The following is a 19,770-nucleotide window of genomic DNA, read 5'->3' as shown; positions in this document are numbered from 1 at the left end:
TGAAATACTTATTAGCAACAGCAGGTATTTAAACTTGTAGGAATTAATTTCCATTTCTCCAAAAAGATGGCCATGCACTTTGATTCTCAAGCTTGATTCTAAAGACTGGCTTTTTGTCAATCATTACCTTTCTATCTATAAATGTATCATATAGGCTAAATATGTCTATGTCCATCATTTTTAAATACTCTGAAGCACACTGGAGGGCATCATAAGTTAAAGTTCTCCTTCTTAGGAAAATTATTTTAATTTGAATTGTGCAGGCAATTCTGGATTCCAAATAAATTGCAGTTTTAATAAAGAAATTGAGAAAATTTTATCTAACGTAGCTACCCTTTGCTGGTAACACTCTTTTTTGCTTTTGAAGTAGTCTTATTTCAAAAAAATTCACTTTTTGCCATGAGTTTTTATTATACTTTACACATAATACTGAACAGTTTAGTCAAGGTCCATTCAGCATTTTCCCAGGCCCTACACGGTTTCTTCCAATTCATCAAATTTGGAAAAACAGCATATAAAATTTCTGTTTTACTATAATCCTTTTCTCCATTGTCATCCTCAGTGTATGTCCAAATTAGAGAAGGGCATTCTTCTTGTCCTACAACAAGCATTATTACAATGCACTTAAGTTAATGGAATTTGCCAAAATTTACAAGTGCAATATTTGCAGAAAATGCAGATATGTGATTAAACTCTGTATTTCGGCAAGTTATCAGTAGACTTTTGTGCTATAGCAATTTTATTAAAATCTTCATAAAAATCAAGAAGAGGATTTGGCATTCCATTTTTAAAATCAAAGTACCTGAGAAGTAGAGGAATCATTTTTTGGTTGTCATGATGACATATAACTGTACTGTAGAAAATCTAATCATTCTGTTAAAATCTGAAAGAATCAGCTCTGCGCTGTAAAAGTTCAACTCATTTGTTATAAAAATGTCCTCCTTTTGTTTCCCCACAGCACAATTTATTTGAAACTCCACAATCAAGGAAACTAGCTTTACTTAGTTTCAAAGAGCTACATGAGTTACAATACCATAATGTGCGTGTGTTTGTCTGGTTTACCCAAGCGAAGTCAGCAGCTGCTATATTCACCTGAACATTGGTGTTTTGGGGGAGACACAAAAACTTTTGGCTGATTTAGAAATATTGCCTATCTTAACTTGTGAGAGTCGGTCTCTGGATGCGCTTTCACATTCCCTTTTCCACCACACTTAATTCCAGATTATTTTCTGCATACTATGCGATATGCTGTCTTGGTTATTTACCTCCCCAATTCAGTTATTTGTTTCCTTCCATCTGAATAAAATAACAGTCATTTAGCCTTCTTTTTTTGTTGATGTCTAGGTCATACTAGCATTAGTATTGTAATCACTCTGATTTTTATCATCTGAACTCTTAGAAAAAAGTGATCATAGTGTTCGCAGTATTAAAAATTAAGTTAGTATCATCTTGATACCAAGAAAAAGTCAATCACCCAGCAAAGGGCTATTAACAGTCATGATTATAATTCACTTAAGTGGCACATGTAAGCTTCAGAACTCACAGTGACACAACAATGAATATTATTATTGTGAACAGCAAGTCACAACTGCCAACTTCAACATTAGCAGTCAGGTGGAAAAACAATGACAGCAAATGCAGAAGGCACATGATCCACATTGTAGCTATCTGCTTAAAAAAACTGTCACTTTCAGGCCCTATCTTTTAAGCTGCTGTATAGAGTTTTGTACTCTCTCTCCCCAGTCTTCCATACTGGTTGGTAAAAACCTGGACTTTTTGTCTCCAGGAAGATTTCCCTTGAAATCAAGGACTCAGTACTACAACTGGAACATCCCAGGCAAACTGGGACAGTGGTCACCCTTTTTCCATTTGAGCCTGCAGGACATTTGTGAGCATTTTGCCTTCAATTAATCTGTTACATTTTTTGGTTGGGAAATAGACATTTGTTTGTTAGGTTATAACCACAAAGATTTTTTAAGACTCACAGTTGAATCTGGTTAAGGGCTCTGTTTCTTTTAAATTGGAATCTTACTATGACCACAGTGCTATTTCCCTAGAATGTGTTCTACTTGTTTTGATTCAACTTTCCCTCTATAACTGTGCCACTCACCAGATGGGTTGTTATTTTTCTCTGTGGGCTCATAGGGACTCAAGCCTGGTTACCGGATTATTTTAGGGATTGTCAGTCTTGCTAAGTGCAGGAGATGAAATGTCCTTTCTCTTGTGGACCAACAGTAGAAGAGAAAGTGGGTCACAAATCCCCCTACTGGGGCAATCGGAAGAGTCTTCGGGTCCTCTGGTCTCCCAGGCCCTAGGATGGGAGATCTCTGCTCACCTATTCAACTTCCTTCTGGTCACTTTAAAGAGAACACAACATACATATTCATGGAAACAAACATCTAAGGAGGGAGGGCAGGAGGATTTCAGAGTTCTCTGTCCACAGAGGTCCACTGGTCTCCCTCTATGAATCAAGCATTCCTCCAAACTTGGTTCCTTCATTTGCCATCCATGGTTTTCTCAGGCACTCACTCAGCCTGAAGTAGAGAATTACCAGTTCTTTCTCACACAGAATTATCCAGAACTCCAAGCCTTATTAGCCCTTTGTCTTCTAGATACTAGCAGTCATTTGTTTCAAGAACAACTCATCAGTGGAGGGGAAGGAAGCTGTATTCAGCCTTTTCACATTCGCAGAATGCTTTAAAAAACTTTAAAAAATTTTGTATTCCAGTAGCCTCAAAAATGAGACATAAGGTAAGATTTAAAGGTTGACATACTGCCTTTTTTCTAGGTTAAAAAATGTATATCCTTTATAAATGAACTGATAGTTATTGTAAACACATTCGTATCATTCTTGTGAAAATGTGTGCCCTATAATGACTATCTCAGAGTACAAATTCAAATTTCAAAATAGCCAATAAAATATGGTAGACTAACAATTAAGGCAGCAGTTGACAAAGCCATATATATTTTAAAAGTCAGTCTTAAGCACTAAACTGTGGACTTCAGCATAATTTATTGTGCTGCATAACTTCAGAAGAATTGATGAATGATGCTAAATTATTAATTTGACCAAAGTAGGAGAGGCCACCCTCTAGAACCATATGTCATAAATATTAAAGCCATCCCATCTTAAGGACTTATGTGAGCAATGAATTACAAGGACCACTATAGATCGATTCTGGGTTAATCATAACTCTTCGCTCCTGTAATTCACAATCACTTTGTCCCCCACTGACCATTAGTAAAGAAGTTAGCAGCTTAGTGTGGGAGGTTAGAATTTATTTCTCCCATGTTGTTCTCAGGACTTTTAATTTTTACTTGGTGAACAAAATAATAGACTAAACAAAAAATAATAATGGAAATCCTGCAACCTCTAGTTTAGTTTTAAAAACTCTTCTTTCATTTTATTCCTGAAAATCAGAAATGCTTAGATAGCAATGGTCACAAAATCAACAGGCTTTCAGGGGTCTGAAATCATATAAACCAGATATTTATTCCGATGATTTCAAAAAATAAGTAAAAGCTGTTTTTTAAAAGCTCCTCTTATTTATCTTCATAGTGTGATCACATAGCATGAAAGAGGCTGCATTCTTTTCATGACTTTTACCATATACTATGCTGCATTATTTTTATTTACATAAATATTACTTCTCAAACTAAATAGGCTATGCCCTAAAGGCAAAGGTTACCATAGCTCACAGATCTTGCATTCCTATGGTAAATTTCTTCCAGAAATTTATCTTTAATTTAGTGAAACACTGCATAGAAGATGGCCTTGAGCTCAAATTTAAATCTACCTCTAATAAGTGGTATAACTTAGAGCAAGTTCCATTACCATATCTGAATTAGGTATCATAATATCAGCTAGCCCACAGTGTTGTAAAAAACAAATAAGTTTATGTATATAAGACATTTTTTAAGCATGGAAAAAAATGCTTTTTAAATGTCAGCTATTATGAATAAGAAATGGAAGACTGAGGGAGTATTTCCTTCATTGGAGAGAGGAAATATTATTTTACCCCTTGGTTTAAATGTCACCTTTCCATAATTGTCCCACTGAATTCTTTTAATAAAAAAAGCATCATCATTGATGTCTCTCTGTAGCTACAGATTTTGAAGTGAGCTTTTAAGGAATTTGCCAAATTTAAGATTTGTGTGAGAAAGAATATGGCCTCCTAATTAAAACCAAAGTCATTGGGATAACAGGTGGTGAAAGTCTATTTATTTGTGGTGCAGGCTTCTGAAGTTATTACGGCAGGCTACTGCCTAATAAATTGAAAAGAAAAGTGCTTTCAGCATTAGGTCATAACAGAGATGTTGAAACAGGGGCAGAGAGGACAAGAGGATTCTAGAGAGAAAGAGAAATATGCCATAATCCAAACATGGTGAGGAGTGCAGTCACCAATTTTGAAAATACATTTTCTCATCTTTCACTTTACTTGGCAAAGCAATGCAAATATTTGAAAAAATAACATTGAAAGTTTACAGTTCTTCACCTGACAGATGGAAAATTGCAGAAAACTTGAAGATTAAAAGAGTGTGCATGAACAAGAAATCATTTCCAAAGAATACCCATGTTTAATCAGTCAGTCACTAAATATTTGGATTTTCTTATATAATGATTTCAGTTACCAGAATATTTGACCAAGCTGTCCTGAACACCCCCAATGAAAATTAAGATGCCCTTTCTTTAACCACTTTAACACGTCAAGCTTCTTTTATGGTTTACGATCATATGTGTTGTCTTACCACAATTAACGTTTGACTTATCTCTACTGAGTTGTAAGCAGCTTGAGGACAGGAGCCAGAGTCTTAACTTATCTTTATGTCCCTTCTAGATCCCTTCAGGATCTTAAAACTAATGCATAATGATTACTGGTGAAATGGAATTGAAAGAAAGATTACTGTAAAAATATTATAGATATGCAACAAAACCTAGCATTATCTCAGCACTGAGAAATTCATTACAGGCTTTGTGACATCATTCTGGGGATGTGTTTTGAACCTTGATAGCCACATCATCCATTAATCACCACAGCATTCTGGTAACTATTTGGGGGACCAGAGATGGGTAATATCAGTGATTGATGGCACTCTGGATTCTTTTCCCTTCCTCACAAATGGGACCTGGGATATACTGACAGGGAGCTTCCAGATGCATATGTGCCCTCTGTTTAACCTGGTTATCAAGTACTCTACTGGCATGGAATCCACTGGTTAATAAAGCAGTGGCCCACAGTTCAGCAGCTTATCCAAACATGACCTCAAGAACAAAGACTAGTTGAAAAATTTTAAGTAATATCCATCATCTAGTCAGATAGATTGAAAATTTCATAGGCCAAACCTTCAATTATTATTCTGTTGAAAAATGACTTTTGGCTTCGACTTTTGATAAGTATTTTCTAGATAGTCTCAATTTAATAGTTAAAAACCACCCAAAAGACAGTGATTGTATGTTTTAGTAGATGAAAAAGGCAGGGATATTTTTAAAAGCTAAAATAGCCTGGGTTACTATGCAACACTACATTGGCATTGCTGCAAGTTATAATCATACTGTTTTAATGGTTTTCTTTTTAAAAATGAATCCATAATGCTTTGTGACATTAGAATTACTAGAAACACACATATAATGGCAACGATAATGTTACCATATATTTAAATAGAGCTCTGTAGTGCACAAGCATAACAACAATGCTAGAATAGTTTTCTAACAGCAAAGCAGTATGTCCCCAACTGGGGAAGTCCCTTGAGGGTTGTAAAGAAGCAGCAAGTGAATCCAGGAAGCCAGAAGGGCTGTTTGAAACAGAGAATAGCAAAAATCAAAATATGGTGTTAGAGGAGGCCTCAAGGTCACTGCTATCTCTCAGTTATTATAGGTTTAGACCCAGGAAGCTAAAAGCAAATATGAAAGTTGGTGATGAAGAGTACCAGAATGTCTTCCCAAAATGTGCTATTCGGCATATTGATGATTTTTTAATTATAAGCACTTGGAAAAAAAGCAAATGCAGAGAAAGGCTGTCCCTGAACTTCCCTTATTTGCCTAAAGATAAATCCTCCAAAAGGAACTCGAGTGCCATAAATCTCCTGGGAGCCCCATCCACCAAGGAATATTGACTCTCATCATAGGAGAAGATACTAGAAATCTACATAACACCAGAAAAACTTTGTCACAAAGTCACAAACTTGGTCACAGAGTGAAGGAGTACTCACTCTAATATGGACCTTTTTGAAATAATTGCCCATTTCTCATTTTTTAATATTTCATATTTGCCACGCTGATTTGAATTATGACCTTTGTAAAGCAGTCCAAAAGTAACATTTATATGTTTTTTTTCAGTTTTGTAGGATTTTATTGGCTCTTCCACTGGTTTTCTATCCTCAAACAAGTTGCATGCTATCCTAGTTTAAAATTTTATAACATGTTTAACTACTTGGTATTCTAAGTCTCCATTTTTATTTTCAAATTTTCTTTGCTATTATCATCTCTTTTCTTCCAACTAAGTATGCAAAGATTTTAATAAGTCCTAAAACATTCTTTAAATATCTTATATTGATTGCTTAAGTTTCAAATAAGCTGAGGAAAACTCACATATCTTTTTCAATTGTATGTCTTTTCTTTCAGAATAAGTTATGTCTTATCTAGACACAATTTTAAATCTGCTTCAGTCAAATGTTGAAATTTTCTTTATACAGTCCCTGCTCATTTGCTGTTAAATTTATTCCTAGCTATTTATACTTAGTGAAAATGGAAGTTTTTACTCATATATTATCTCTCACTGATATATTAAGAAAAGCAATTAATTTGTATATATCTATAACCAATCCGTTTGTTTATATCTTCATTTTTTCTAATATTTTTTCAATGGATACTAGCGGGTTTCATATGTATGTCATCAAATAGTGATATTTCATCCTAACACTATCAGATTAGGTTTTTGTTTCCTGCCTTATTGCATAGGCTAAAATGATAACAGCCATGTTAAGTCTTGATGGTAATAGCAGGCATTATTTTCTTGGCTTTAATGGCAGTGCCATTAGAGTTTCAGTTTCCAATAGGTTTGTTGCTTATTTGGGGTAATTATTGTATACTTCATTAAATAATCTTTGTATTCCTACTTTTCTAGGTAGGTAGATAGATGATAATGGTTTTCAATTTTGTCAGATGTTTTTTAGGTGTCTGTTGGAAGATCACTTAAAAATTTTATAAAGCCTCATTATAAGATACATTATTCCAGTAACCTTCATAATATGGAACCAGTATAGCTTTTTTCTTTTAATAATGTTACATTTTTTTATTACACCATTAAAATCAGTTTGCTGATATTTTGGAGAGGACAAGACTCAGATTTTTTGAATTTTCTCATATTTTAGTATCAAGGCTATTTTAGCTCTTTCTTAGTGCTAAAAGTTTCTCTTTGAGGAAATTTGGTAATTTCTCTTTTCCCAGAAAATTGTTGAAGTTATTGATATTTTAATTTTATTCTTATAGAATACTATTCTTTTTAAATTTATTCAAAAACAATTTATTTTATTTTCAGTTTCTATTTGTATTTTTTAGCTTTATTTGTTCTTGAGGTTTTTTCGCCCAATAGTTAAGGTGTATAACTTGATGTTTTAATAGACATATACATTGTGAAATGATCATCACAATGAAGCTGATGAATCTATTCATCACCTCATCATTACCTTTATTTTATTTCATATTTTTGTTATGAGAAAACTTAAGATCTACCAGCTTAGCAAATATAAAGGGTATAATACCATATTGTGAACTGTACTTGCCATGCTCTATATTAAATCTCCAAAATTTCTTAATCTCGCATAAGTGAAACTTTGTATCCTTTGACCAGCATCTCTCCATTTCCCTCAATCTCCAATCCCTGTCAACTACCATTCTATTCTATGCTTCTATGAGTTTAACTATTTTAGATTCTACATATAAATGAGACCATGCAGTATTGTTTTTCTGTGTCTGACTTACTTCACATAGCATAATGTCCTCTAGGTCCACCAATGTTGTTGCAAATAGCAGAATTTCCTTCTCTTGTAAGGATGAATAATATTCTGTTGTATATTTTCTTTATCCATTCATCTATTGCCAGGTATTTAAGTTGTTTCCGTATCTTGACTAATGTGCATGATGCTGCAGTGACCGTGGGAGTACAGGTATCTCTGAGATCCTGATTTCATTTCCCTTGGATTTATACACAGAGTTGTGATCTTTGAGTCATATGAGAGTTCTGCTTTTAATTTTTTGAAAAACATCCATAATACTTACATGAATTTACATTCCCATTAACAGTGTAACAAGGGTTCTCTTTTCTCCACATCCTTGCCAACACTTGTTATCTTACATCTTTTTGACAATAGCCATTCTAACAAATTTGAGATGATATCTCACTGTGGTTTCAATTTTCATTTCCCTGATAGTTAGTGATGTTGAGCATCTTTTCATATATCTTTTGCCCTTTTGTATCTTCTTTGAGAAATTCTTCTTCCCATTTTTTAAATCAGGTTATTTGTTCTTTATACTGTTGAGTTATACAAGTTCCTTATATATTTTAGATATTAAACCCTTATTAGATGTATGGTTTGCAAATATTTTGTCCCAGTCTGCAGCTTGCCTTTTCACTCTGTTCATTATTTAATTTATTGTACAGAAGCTTTTTAATTTGGTGCAATCTCATTTCTTTAATTTTGCCTTTGTTGTCTGTGCTTTTGCCCAGATATTGCCTAGAGCAATCGTTTCCTAGACCAATGTCAAGAAACTTTTCCCCTATGTTTTCTTCTAGAAGTTTTATGGTTTCAGGTTTTCTGTTTAAGTCTTTAATACATTTTGATTTGATTTTTGTACATGGTGTGAAATAGAGGTCCAATTTCATTCTTCTACATGTGGATATTCAGTTTCCCCAATACCGTTTATTGAAAAAACTATCTCCTGTTTTATGTTCTTGGCACTCTTGTAGGTCGCTTGGCCATAAATGTATGGGTTTATTTCTAGGATTTCTGTTCTATCCCATTGATCTATATGTCTGTTTTTATGCCAGTAGCATATTGTTGTAATTACCATAGCTTTGTAACATTTTTTGAAATCAAGAAGCATCATGCCTCCAGATTTTTTCTTCTTGCCTTTTTTGGCTATTTGGCTATTTGTTTACTACATATGAGTTTTAGTATTGATTTTTCTATTTCTGTAAAGAATGCCATTGGAATTTTTATAGAGATTGCATTGGATCTGTAGATCACTTTGGATAGTTTAGACATTTTAATAATGTTCATTCTTCTAATACATGAACACAGATGTCTTTCCATTTATCTGTCTTTTTGAATGTCCTTTATCATTGTTCTATAATTTTCAGAGTACAAATCTTTCCCTCTTTGATTAATTTTCTGCCTAAGCATTTTATTGTTTTTGTTGCTATTATAAATGGAATTGTTTTCTTAATTTCCTTTTCAGAGAATTCATTGTTTGCATATGTAAGTGCCCTGATTTTTGTATGTTGATTTTGATTCCTGAAACTTTATTAAATGTTTTCATTAGTTCTAACAGTTTTTTTGTTTAGTCTTTAGGACTTTCTACCTATGCAATCATGTCATCTGCAAATAAAGATAATTTCACTTTTTTATTTCTGATTTTTATCCTTTTATATCTTTTTCTTATCTGATTGCTTGAGCAGCACTCCAGTACTATGTTGAGCAGAATAGGCATACTTGCCTGAAACCTTTACAGATCTGGAGTCAAGTCCTCAGGGGGACAGACTGCTTCCAGGAATGCAGCCAGGACCACAGTTGGCTGGTTGACCTCTGGGTTGTGAGCCTGCCTCCTCAAACCATCCTTCCTCAGTCTTAGACCCCCACCAGGCCTTTACAACCTGGATCCTAAGGCTCCTCACAAAGACATTTTGTTTGTAGATGGCTGCCAAATTGCTGTTTCTGTGAGGGGATAAAGGTTAAGGACCGCCTATTCCCTATCTTGCTGATACCACTCCTTCTATCTGTATTTATATAATTTCCTTTTCCCTATTCAGATTTACCAGGAAATTACTTTCTCTTCCAATAAATAAGTGAATACTTGATTTAATTACTATTTCTGTTTATGTTATGACTTTATTAACTTCTATAGAATACTTTTCAAAATTGATTTTCTTGCGATTGCCTTTTGTTTTTAATAAATTTGTGGCTTAGGGAAAAAAGATAATCACTAAAACATACAATAAACAATCCAAAATAAAGTTGTGTTCCCTAAATGATGATAGAGAAGGTCATATAGTTAATTTTTTCCTCATTGCAACAGATTAATTTAGAAGGACATAGGACAGGGAGCATATCTTGCCAGCAGGGCAGTGCTGAATATTTCTTTTCACTGTGAGCTGTACTTGTAGCATTCATTTAGAATATAGGTAATATGCAAGGAGATGAAACCTATAGTAGGGGGATACAAAAGCCTGACTAGCTTAGAAACCTAATAACCTGAAGGAGCCAGTATCTCTTGTAACAATTTCAGAAGTATAACTTCCAAGATCTCTAAGAGACAGGCCCAATTACAAGAATCACTGCTCTCAGAGAAGTTCAAACATATGGCTTCCTTTCATGTATTTATTGTTCTCCCAGTCCAGGTGACATTTACTACTCAAGGGGTATTTTGGTATAAGCTATGCTGCCTGGAAGCATAGTTAACATTCCAACATTATCATCTTTCTAGGAGAAAAGAACTATAAATTAACCAAAAGCCAAATTCTCATTCAGAATAGGTATTTAGAAATATAGATACTATTTCTTTTTACACAATAAAATATATGTAAATGTAATATTTTTTACTCTGTCTTTATAACTTAAAATTACAACCTTAAGGTGTATTTTCTTCTTTTGTTCTTCATATTTTTACAGGTAAAATATGGAAATTATGCTTTTGTGTGGGATGCAGCTGTATTGGAATATGTGGCTATCAATGATCCAGATTGTTCCTTTTACACCATTGGGAATACTGTTGCCGATCGGGGATATGGAATCGCATTGCAACATGGTAGTCCTTACCGGGATGTTTTTTCACAAAGGTAAGATTTGTGTGTGGTGCAAATAAGGAGACAGGAAATATAGAAAAAGAAAATCCACTTGGTTACCTCATTTACTTTATTAAATTTTGTTTTTTCTGTTTGGAGAACCATAATAAACAATAACACCAAAAAAAAGTAGTTATAAATGGTTGTTTGGTAAGACATTCATTTTCTAAAACATACACTGAAGTATTATTTTTCCCATTTAAATAAATGGGGAAAATATTGCTGCATGTAACTGGTTTTACTCTAAAAAACTTGATATATAAAAGAAAGTAGGGTGTTAATAGTTTCTGTAGAACTTAATTGAGCAGTTCAACCTCTTGAATTTTTAAGAACAAAATGTCATATTTAGCAAAATTAATTCATTTCTAAGAACACCAAAGCGTAAAATAAACTTCAGGACCAAGTCAAAGTTCTGATGTACTGAAGCACATAATCATAAGGATGTTTCTATCTGAATTTTGCCAAGGAAAAGGGTAAGAATTGTAGTTAAATTATATAGTTGAGCTACTGAAAGAGTTTAATATCATACAGAATAACAAGTTAGTCAAAGGAAACATGAATGAATGCTTTCCAGAAAAGGTGAGCCTTGAACTTGACTTTGAAGAATTAGTATAGAATAGTTAGGCTGAAAGGAAAAAAACAGATAATTCTTGGAGAAACAATGAAGACAACAGAAATAGGAGAGAGTAGAATGTGTTAGAGAACAATAAGGTCATCAACTTAACTTGAAAGGAAATTTGAAGTATAGAATTCATATTGTAGGTCATAAGCAACTACAAAAACCTATTGTTTGTTCTGGAGTCCAGGAGTAAAATAATGATGTCAGTTTTTCAGGGAAGGTTAATCTAGTTTGGGTATGAAGGATTTAGAATTGTCAAATATTACAGCAAACTCAGTAGCTTGAGGGAATGAAGTCCTGGTTGAGAAGTGAGCAAGGGGACATGAGGTGGAAGGAACAAATAGAAGAGATGTTTCTAAGCGAAGATGTACACCATTGTTTTCATTAATTTAGACATGAAGAGAAAGCATAATGGAATTAAGGGGATGCCTCGATTTTCTGGTGAAAGACCAGCAGAAAGATTAATGGAACCTTAATATGAACCAGGTAGTCAAGAAAAATATAACTTATTCCTTAGTTGTGGTTAACTGGCTTTAACTTCACTGGGATTTTGTTTGCTTGTTTCCAAACCTGATTTCTGGGTCTTTCATGTAAAAAGTGAAACCAATAAAAATCAATACACAAACATAATAGCAATTAAAGAAATATTTAATAAATCCCAACTAGTCCAGTCTTCCTTTATTATTATCCCTGGGTGCTTTTCCTAAGAGAGACTTTAATTCTGAGAACATGTACTCCAATGAACAAAGTATTAAGAATCATTTTTCCTTTGTTTGCATTATGGCTGTTGACAATTTAAATTGTCCCTTTCTGTGGAGTTCTTTAATTAAGACACTCTGCATCTTGGTTTCCTGGACTTCTGGAAGAAGAGAGAGCCAAGAAAGAAGCATAATCTGACGATCGCTCATGTGCTGACCCATCTCTTTATACAATTCAAAAATTATCTACATTCATTCACTTTTGATATAGTCATTGTGGAAAGGGACCCCTTTTTTATTAACTGATTCAAAAATTTTAAACACCTTCAAATTTAAGTATCGTAGTACATTTTAGAAGTTATTATAACCAGCTTTGATATCCTTTATCCTGGGCCATTGATCAAACTAGATCACTAGTTGCTATTGGGATTATTTTCAACGAAAATAATATTATTTGGGGTGATTTTTAATAAGTAAAATATTAGTTATTTCTCAGGTGACTATATGCCTATACCCTACCTTATAGGGTATCAAACTTCTTTAGTATATAATAAATATTAATATATAAAATAAATATTATAAAATATAGTGATAAAATAACTACATTTATTATCTGTCTGCCCAGTATTGTATATGCTTACATATTTTAATGATGCTTCAGAACAACCACATGAAATATACATTTAATACACACTTGCATGTCAGTGCACAACTACTATACTACAAATGCATACATCATACATGAACCTGAGCTTTGGCAAGCATCAGGTTAGACATCAGAAACATAGTCCGTGCGATACACTCACCTGCACAACTCTATGTGAGTGGACACACATATAGAAGTTTATTTTTATATTTCAGCATTCAGTTCTTACATGTAGCAATATATTAGGTAAGTTCTGTTACCACCCACATTTTATAGACAAAACAAAAAACAAAAACTGAGATATATGTGGTAATTTGTCCAAGTTCACAAAGCTAAAAGAATGACTTTTAATAACCAGTAAGTGCTACAATATATATAACCATAGATTTGGATAGAAGAATTTTGTTTCCTTGCTCTGTGCAAATACTGGATAACTTGGCAACAGAAGTTATTTATATAATCACATCAGATGTATCAGAGTGCTCGTGTGGTGGGTAGTTCATTTACAATGAATTCTCTAGCACTATTTGCTCATCAAATATCTTATGTGACCCTTGTCTTATAATAGTTATTAGTATAAAAATGTATTCAGTTAGAAGTTGTTTTAAAAACATTTAAGGATAGAACTGAATATTTCAGTGATATCAGTATGCCTTTAATAAAATTAACTCCAGTATTGATCTTAGAGTCTTAACTATTCATAAGGCTAAAAATATAACCAACAAATATTTGTTGAATGTGTATTATGAGCTCACACCTGTTCTCCTATCCTAGTGGGTGTCAAGGAATAATTAATTCATAAGTTTACTTTTGTATTTCAGCATTAGAAGGATCCCCTTTTGCCTGTTGGCTTCTATCCCTCAATTTTCAGAATGGAACCACCTAGTGGCACAAGAACACGGACAGGTTTTAAACTGCACAGAGAATGATTTTGTTCTATTCCTGATAGTGGCACAGATGCATAAACAATATTGCAACCTAATTTAGAATTATTAGAAATGGAATGAACAAGAGTTCCCTTTTTAACAGAGATAGAACTAGTCCAAAGGGGCATATTCTTTGCTCAGAATCATTAAAAAGCAATAAAATTAGAAGTTTCCAGATTTCTAATTCCATATCCAGTTTTCCAGTCATCATGCACCCTGTCTTCCCTTATCTTTTTTTAAAAGCATAAGAACAGTATCAACATACTATATGCTTGCTGTGTGCCAGACTCTGAGTTCTTACATGTAGTAATATATTAGATAAGTTCTATTACTACCCTCATTTTATAGACAAAACAAAAAACAAAAACTGAGATATATGAGGTAATTTGTCCAAGTTCACAAAGCTATTGAGTATTAGAGCTAAGATTCAAATTCAGACAATCTGGCTCCAAAATTTGACATACACTTTTAACAAGCTGTGTTCCAAATGAGTACTAAAGGCTTGCCTCCTTTTTCCTATCTCCCTCCTTCTCCCTCCCTGCCCCTCCTCTCTCTCTCTCTCTTAGGGGCACAGAATAGAATAAACCATAATCCTTGATTTATAATGCATTTTCACTATTAGTCCATAAGTGACTACTTTTATTTAGTTTTAAACTCCATGGATATGGTCTTTCCCCCCACTCCCACCCTTGTACTATTAGACTATCTAGTGCTTTACTCTGAGTTTTTATTTGGATTCAGAAAAAGAACATTACATTATTTTTTCTCCATCTAATAGTCTAATAGTACAAAAAGTTTGTACTATTAGACTATTAGACTCTGGGTCGAGTCTCATGTTGGTAAGCCTCCCAAGTTCAGGAACATGTCTGTACATCCCTAGTGCCTGCCTTCTTACCAGCACAGAGTAAGCGTTCAGTAAATACCTGATGAATGAATTAAAGATCTACCTTACTTTTTGGTCAAAGATCATCCCAGTTACTTGTACTTTAAAAAATTGAATACCTATCCTTTGTACCTGCTTGATAGTTTTGAAAAATCTGTATTCTCTCATCATCATCATCATAATTTTTTTATTTTTTATTTTCTTGACTTTTTCATACAGTGAGTAGTGAAAGTTCAGAATAAAAAAGAAAACAAATACAGCACATGTCTTTCTTTCCAACCTCCTGCTATAAGAACTTTTTTCTGCTTTCATTTCCCCAAGAATGGTAGAAAATATTCCTTTAACTTGAAAGCACAGAGCCTTAATCCTTTTATTTCTCAACAAGGATGAAGTTCTTTCCAAAAATTTTTTTTTCTTTTTCAGGAAGAGAAAAACTGCTAATTGCCCATTTAGCAGGTACGAAATCAGCCAACCCCTGACTTAATTTCTACACGTGGTTGGCTGGAAGACTGTCATATTCATAAAAAAATATATACAGTCCCTCAGCTCTGAGAGCAGGCATGACATTAGCAGGATACATATGTAAACAAGCAATACGAATTTATACATTAAACTGGTATAGAAAATAAATACTGAAAAAATGTAGAGAAATGGAAATCATGGCTGAAGAGACTAGAAAAGATTGTATTAGACTTGAGCTAGAAGACTTCAAGGGTTAACATAATTTGGATATGGGAACAGGTACAGGTAAGACACTCAGGAAAACATGAGGAAATCATAGACATGAAGGCAGCCATCGTGCACTGAAAGGACTAGAAGGAACAACTTGACTGGAAAGAATATTGGCAGGTGAATATGGGTAGAGAAGCTAAAATTGAAGTTATATAAGGGGATTGATACCTGCTATTTATTTAAGCACCTACTATGCTAAACACTCAATATATTCCATCCAGTGCTTGCCCACAACACTGTGAGCTGGGCATTTACTAATTGCATTTTATAGACTTTAGGAAATGGAAATTCAGAGTTAAGGATTTAACAAAATCACACACTAGTGACAGGTGGAGCTAGGACTCAATGCCAGGGCGAAGCTTATGTCCTTGCTCAGGCCCCCACACTGGCTTTCTAAGGCTCTGGGAGAGGAGCATTTGAGGAGTCTGAGGTGTTGGGCTGGACCAGACAGTTTAAGTAGGAAGGCCATTCACAAGGCTATTGTATTCTAGCTGTGAAGCAGTGAGAATATTCTCAATGAAATTGAGGAGAAATGCTTAGAAAAAATGTACAGCCTGAAGAGGAATAAACAGGACTTGGTTGAAATCAGAGGCGTGTATTTAATACACTTGCCCGAAGGAGAAAGGACGTGCAGATTCAAGTGATCCCAAACAGCTGCCTCTTTCATTTTCCTTCCAACTCTCCTTTCTTCTTTGTCCTCTATTGCAAGTTTTACATCAGCTCAGTTTCACATCCAACTGGAAAAATTGGAAAATGGTTTCTAGAAATTCAGGGACTATTTAAAAGGAAAAACAATGATAATTCACTATCCAGTAGATGCTTATGTCAGACAACCTTCCACTTCACAGACTTTTGTTCTATAACTGCTCAAATCACATTAACATATCCCTAGTCATATTCCTCTGTCATGTATCAGATATTCTTTTTTTAAATAAAAAAAAAGTTAAAAATGCATACACACACTCCACTAAAACCAACTGGTTTCATCACAACCCCATTTTCTGTCCTGAATCCAGAAAACAAGATAGTTTAAATGGGCATGTTTTTAGAAAGCAAGAAAAAATATTTGAGGAGTTGCAAAACAAAGGTAAGAGAGAGGGCATGGAATATTCACTTTCAGAGAGATGGAGCAGAATAAAATAATACCATAATTTATATATTTTTGTATTTAAAATAATCACATTTTAAAGTAGAAAGTGTTAAAGGAGATTATTTTATTTTCTCACTTATGCCACATACATCAAATAAGGATTAACCTCCAGAAACTCTTACATTCTTTCCTTAGCTGCTGTTTCAGAGCAACCAACCCCCTTTTAAAACATCTGTTTTAAATGTATAATTCTGAATTCAGGGAACTTCAATAAAAAAGAAAAAATGAGGTAGCTAATTTGTCAGTCATGCTTTTCTGTTTCCTGAGTCCTCCAGGAGCTCTTTCTGTGACAGATCCTGCAGGCTTCACCCTCACTGTTGCTTCCAGTGGAGAAACTAAGTCATTTACATTTGGTTCAATGTTTGGTCTAATGGGAATATAAATACAAGTCGATGGCATATCCTATAAAAATATTTCAAAAATTTTACCATATGGGCATTCTGTGATTTGAGATTCATTTTACCAAACTTGCAAAGCAGTAGCCAAATTTTGAGAAACTTACAAGCCTTTACTTTCCAGAAGCATACAGCATTCTCACTGCTGAACAAAAGCCCAGCCATCAGACAGGGCAGCCCCACGGAGTAGACTTTGAAGTGTTACAAGATTCTATTTTCCTTGTATTTGCATCATACAGCATTTGGGGAATACTTCATCCAAGGTACAGCACTACGCTTTATAGACAGCACCTTTATTAGACTTTTCTAAGAAAAGCACTGAGGTACAGGGAAGATGAATGACTAGCATGAGGTGCAAAGCAATATTTCAGCTGAATAATGAGCCCACAGCATTGGACCAACCTACCTTACAAGAAGTCTGATCAGCCTTTTCTTATTTTATAAGATTTGTACTGTTTCTAGATCTCAGTAAGTATTGTTTCATTCAAAAAGCAGTAGTTTTACAAAAAGCATAGTCACTTCAGTGGTATAAATTAAGTGTGACTAAAAGCTGAGTTTTTAACAAAATTATTTCAAAACTTGAGACTATGAATTACATTGCCATGATGGTACATATACACATATACAGGTATGCACACAAAAACGCACACACACACACACACAATTATAAGCCCCTGTCAAAAATACTTTTATTCCACTTTACTTAGATCACATTTTGCTATTCAAAATACCAGTTTTACTCACCAGACTTAGCCCCAAGATACTTCTTATTGTTTTAAAAATTCGATCTCCTTTTAAAGGGAAAATTTGATATCATTGAGTATAATCAAAAACCGTGCTACTTTTTTACAGATCCCTCAAATATTGCAAGCATGGTAACAACATGGGAATAAACACATGGACTCCCATGGTAATTATGGTGATGGAAGAAAACTCCATAGAACATGAGGCATGACTGAGACTTCAGTGTGCATTTAGATGCACTCCCTACCTTTACAAATGTGAAACTGAGAAGGGAAGTTGGTGACCTGCCAAGAGTTTAAATCTTGGTCAGGACAGGCCATGGGGACTCTAAGTCCAGCGTCCCAAGCCAAGGTTCCATCCATATCTTGTTTCTGCCAGCTCTTTTTATTAGAGAAACAGGTTTTTAACTCTAGAATTTACCAGTAAAAAAAAAATTGTTTTCAGAAGTGCACTTGTTTGTATCTTAGGTAAAGGAGGAGTATTAATTAGTAAATTAGTAAATGTTTAATGAGAATATCTGTTTAAAAATTGTCATGACTTGACAGACACACAGAAAAAGCACAAATGATGGACAGAATGCTATGGGTTGGATTAGCCCTAACTTACTGAGAATCTATATTATAGCCTATAACAAGTTAACATTCAGTGAAGACTTCCTATGTAACACATGCTATACTAAGGCCCTAACTTTGTTAGGTTATTTAATCCTCACAATAATCTTGTGAGGCAAATATTATGATTATTTTACAAATACCCATTTTACAAGTAAGGAAACTGAGTCATAGAAAATATTTTCAGTTTTCCAAGGTTATAAAGCTCAGCAACAGCAGAGCCAGGTTTGAACCCATGCTGTCAAACACTGCACTACCATAGCACCTACTTCCATAAGTCTAAGCACACGCACCAGTGTGCACCAGGTTAACAAGCATCCAAATTTTCTTCATGTCTGCTCAGGTAGCTGCCTTCTCTCAAGTTAAAATGCTGATGAGCATTTCAGTTTACATGAAGTCTGGGTGACTCAGAAAGTTAAACAGCATGCCAACAGTGAGAGCCCTCCATTACAATGAAGGGCGAGATCCATTTGAAATTGAAGCTCTCTTGCATCAGCTGATCAGAAATAAACATTAAAGTACTGAATATTGAAAGCTGTGGGAGGATACTGCAATTATTTTCCCTCCCTCTTATCTTCTTTTGCTACAATAGCTTAATACTGTACTTGATCAAAACTTGAATTTTTTCTTCATGGAAGATTTCATTCATCATGACTTTTTAATTGGTGGAATCCATAATTTGCCTCTTATCTATTTCATTTCATAGTTCTTTGAGCAGCTCAAAAAATAACACTGTAATTGGTCAGATTGTCTGGAATAACATTCCTGAGACCATATAACCCAGAATAAGTCTCACAGTGGCACCAGTGATTTTGTCTTCATGAACACAGTTCCCTTTATTAGCACCAACTTCAGAAAGGGAATGTATACTTCAAAGTGTGCATTCATTTTTTCTTAATAACCCATTCTACAGCTGTCATTTTATTAAGCTACTTATGTTTGAAATAATGTTAGCAACTATTGAAAATGATTGAAACCCAACATATTTTATTTTATATATTACTGGTCTCCAAAAATGTATAGAAAAGTTGTGCCTAAATCTTATTCTTACCAGTGTTCCATGGTAAGACATGGACACACAGAGACCTAATGGAAAGGGACAGAATCAAAAACCTGAAAAAATCAGATGTACTTTCTGCCCTGATGAGGTTTTCAGTCTTTTTCCAAAATAATGTTGTCTGTAGTAACATTTTTTACTCTGATGATTTTTATCAATTTTTGTTTCTTTCCATAAATTAAACAAGATCTCTGTAATACTTCCTATAAAAGTCAGCAGGCAGTCTCTCATATTGTTTGAGCTAATCAA

The 19,770-nt window shown here is 34.1% G+C and overlaps 1 protein-coding gene across 1 annotated transcript in view; it reads left to right on the top strand.

Annotated features, from left to right (window-relative positions):
• Positions 1-19,770, top strand: part of GRID2 (glutamate ionotropic receptor delta type subunit 2) — a 1,417,443-nt gene that overhangs the window by 1,296,577 nt on the left and 101,096 nt on the right. Inside the window, exon 14 of the mRNA XM_037020242.2 lies at positions 10,888-11,054. Coding sequence (XP_036876137.2) covers positions 10,888-11,054 — 167 coding nt within the window. The remainder of the gene's footprint in view (positions 1-10,887; positions 11,055-19,770) is intronic.

Source organism: Manis javanica, chromosome 5, assembly GCF_040802235.1.
Source record: "Manis javanica isolate MJ-LG chromosome 5, MJ_LKY, whole genome shotgun sequence".
NCBI classification, from domain to species: Eukaryota; Metazoa; Chordata; class Mammalia; order Pholidota; family Manidae; genus Manis; species Manis javanica.
Note: the sequence above shows the minus strand (reverse complement) of the source record. Positions and strands in the feature narration are given on the sequence as shown.